This window comes from Fukomys damarensis, unplaced genomic scaffold (genome assembly GCF_012274545.1).
Source record: "Fukomys damarensis isolate Sample0158 unplaced genomic scaffold, DMR_v1.0_HiC HiC_scaffold_17, whole genome shotgun sequence".
Taxonomy (NCBI): Eukaryota; Metazoa; Chordata; class Mammalia; order Rodentia; family Bathyergidae; genus Fukomys; species Fukomys damarensis.
The window spans coordinates 43420280-43423515 of record NW_022900929.1 but is presented as its reverse complement, the minus strand read 5'-3'; the positions used below and the strand labels follow the sequence as shown (position 1 = coordinate 43423515).

The following is a 3236-nucleotide window of genomic DNA, read 5'->3' as shown; positions in this document are numbered from 1 at the left end:
TCTCAGCTGTCTTTTGCAGTCATTATAAGTTTTCACCAGTACTCAAATCACTGAACAAGAGCTGAACAGGGCCAGACCAAGGAAAAAGACCTAAGCTATATCCCTAAAACAGCAAGTGCTTAGAAGTAGAAGTTTTCCAAATACATCTAAATGCATTAACTTTGGTACAGCCATTCAATTGGTTATTAAGACTTGTTTACATTTCTTCATTTTCCACAAAATATTGAGAAACTGTTATAAAATGTATCATTAGAACCTAAAGAAACTGAACATCTAGCTATCTCTGGTCTTTTGGGCATAGGAACACTATTAGAAGACCATTGATGTGTCATCTTGAACTACGGGGTGGACCACCACTAGGGAGGACAGAAAGGGAAAATGGAAAGAAACTGGTCTCCAGCAAATTTATGGAGCTATCATTCCTTTTCTGAGCCATTTCCATTTTAAAAACTGTTTATATAAAGAGAAAAGGGGAGAGATTACTCCAATAGATTGAAGAGATCCTAAAAGCACAAATCCAAGCCTAGAGAAAATAAAGCAGACCAAACTACAAGGTATTTTTTTTTCCAAAAAAGTTTAATTCTGTTACAAACCCAAAGAAGGGAACGAACTTAAATTTTTAAAATAAAAATAAAAATTGCTCCAAAATCAAGCCATTAAAAAGTTAAGCCCCTTTCCTTAGCAATAAATACTGAACTGATATATACACATTAGACTCAGGAAGGAGGCAAGAGCAGGAATCCTGGGGATTTTTGCCCATGGCAAGATCCAAATATTTCCACCAGTGCTACACTCTGCTTCAAAGAGACAGCAGTCAAAGAGGCAGCAGATACACCAGGGAAGTGTGTGGCCCTGGAGGGATCTGGACCATGAGAGGGAAGAGTTAGAGACACAAAGGATCTTCCAGAGCAAGGAATGATGGCAAAGTCTCCATTTAAAATACACCCCTGCCAAACCCAGTGGAGTCGCTGGGTGTGGCCGACCCAGTGGCCCAGTGCCTCACGCTTATCTCCTCGCCACCACTACCTCTGTAGCACGCAAGCCAGGAAAAGGAAAGGTCATTCACACTGTGGTCGTGATGCCACCGTGGCAGCAGCCTGACTGCCGGAGCCCTGAGGCTTTCCATTCACCACTAGCAGGAGGGGCGTCTCCACACGAACACTGGAAAAGGAATAGTCCTGAAAGAAAAGAGAGAGAAGTTCGTCACCAACCCTAAGGTGGGATTCACCACCCACAACATTCTCCCCACCCGCCCCTTCTATACACTCCTTACCTCTCTCTCACATTAGATAAAACCGGAGCTGTTTTCGACATTTGGAAAGAAAACACAAGGCAGGTAGGGTACCAATAGTGTAACTACGCGAACAGGACAGTTCTCTGATTTAACAAAGGCGGATCCTTCACACTGCCTGACAAAAGGATGCCACCAGCTCTCAGAGAGAATTGGCCCTTCCCCACAACGTTTCTTGACAATGAGCCAGACACACAGCAACCAACCACAGCCAGGGAATTCTGAGAATCTGTGAGGCCCTAAATTAATCTTCCAAATACAAATTCAAGTACTTCCCTTTTAAATCAAGAAGAAATAAAATCTATAACAGAAAAGATATCAGTGAGATATTAGCTTACTTCCCGTGCAAATGTATTTTTTAAGTAGATTTTAGTGGTTGCTAAAACTCTCCATGGCATGGAGGCATTCAGGAGGCTGAGGTAAGAGGATTATGAGGACAAGGCCAATCTGAGCTACATAGGAAATTCAAGGCTAGCATGGATTACACTGCAACACCCTGCCTCAAAAAATTAAAAATGTATATATATGCATTATACGTATATTAAATATGTGTATGTGCTATACTGTATACGTATATTCTCCCACTAGCAGCATGTATCCAGCTCTTTAAAGTCCAAGTTAAATAAGTTTAAAAGTTCTCAAATATCAATTTTTTAAAAAGATATAACAAGAATATGGCAAATGACAAAAAATGGTGATTTACCAATGAAATATAGTCAATAAACAGATAAGTATTCAGCCTCATAAACAATAAAAAACCAAATTAAGCCACATTGGAACTATACTGTTCATGTAAAATCTGCCAGTAATGTTTAGAGGTTTCTTCTCAGTGTTGAGAATCACAGGAAAACAATGCATCCACGGCTAGTAACAACTCACTGGCAAACATTCCAGAGATTAGTTCGGCAGTATGGATTAAAAGCCTTGTATTTCTACATGTTCTTTGGACCCAAGATTCTACAATTAAAATTCATAAAGGAAATAAAGACATGAAAATGTTCACTACAAGGGCTGTGGATAGAGCTCAGTGGTAGAGCACCTGCCCAGTACACGTGAGGACCTTGGTTCAATCCCCAGCGGCAACAAAAATGTTCGCTATAGTACTTTCATAATAGGGAAAAATTAGAAATAATCTAGAACAAACTGAAGTCACAAGTCACCGCTGACGCTGTACTGCAAAAGCGGACGGAACAGTAAACAAGTGTGGTTGTGCTCCATTAAAGCTCCAGCGACGTTAAAATTTGAGTATCGCAAAATATATTTCTTTCCATTTTTCATTTAAAAATACAGTAACTATTTTTAGCTCTCAGACCATAGAACAACAGGTAGAAGGCAAGATTTCAAGTCAATGTACCATACTGGCAGCCTCTGACCTAAGTGGTAAAAACACAGTTAAATACCTAATCCCCAGAAGGTTTCTGTGAAGATTAAATCCGGCAAGTGAAATGCTTAGCAACATCTAGCACCCAGTTAGGCAGTCACTAAATGTTAACTGCCATTATCATCACCACTACAATGTGTCGATTCAAAACAACGCAGTTGAATATGTAAAAGATGAAGAATGCTCAAATATCTGCATATATTATAACTATAAATATGACTCAATGTATTTCTAAACAGGAAAAAGACCAGAGTTACCAGTAACATCTGAGTGGTAATACTTCAGGTTGTTATTTATTTATTTATTTATTTGTTTGTTTGTTTATTTATTTATTTATTTTTTGGTGGCTGTGGTACTAGGAATTGAACCCATGGCCTCCACACTGAGTTACACCCCCAACCATTTTTTATTTTTTATTTTGAAACAAGGTCTCACCAAATCCCAGCCTTCCAGACTGCTGGGATTACAGTATGTGCCACCACACATGGTTTTCAATCCATTTTTTAAATTTCTTTTGCTTACCAGTAGTTTTCCTTTTTAGTAAAACAAACAACAAAAAGCATA

At 39.0% G+C, this 3236-nt stretch overlaps 1 protein-coding gene across 3 annotated transcripts in view; it reads right to left on the bottom strand.

The window, feature by feature from the left end:
* Window positions 1–618: 618 nt before the first annotated feature.
* Window positions 619–3236, bottom strand: part of Ttc5 (tetratricopeptide repeat domain 5) — a 32089-nt gene continuing 29471 nt past the window's right edge. For 2 of the 3 annotated variants that reach the window (XM_010607392.2, XM_010607393.2), the window contains one exon: window positions 619–1178. In XM_010607392.2, the coding sequence (XP_010605694.1) occupies window positions 1059–1178 (120 nt within the window). In that variant the 3' untranslated portion in view covers window positions 619–1058. The remainder of the gene's footprint in view (window positions 1179–3236) is intronic. The other variant, XM_010607394.3, reaches the window with a different exon arrangement.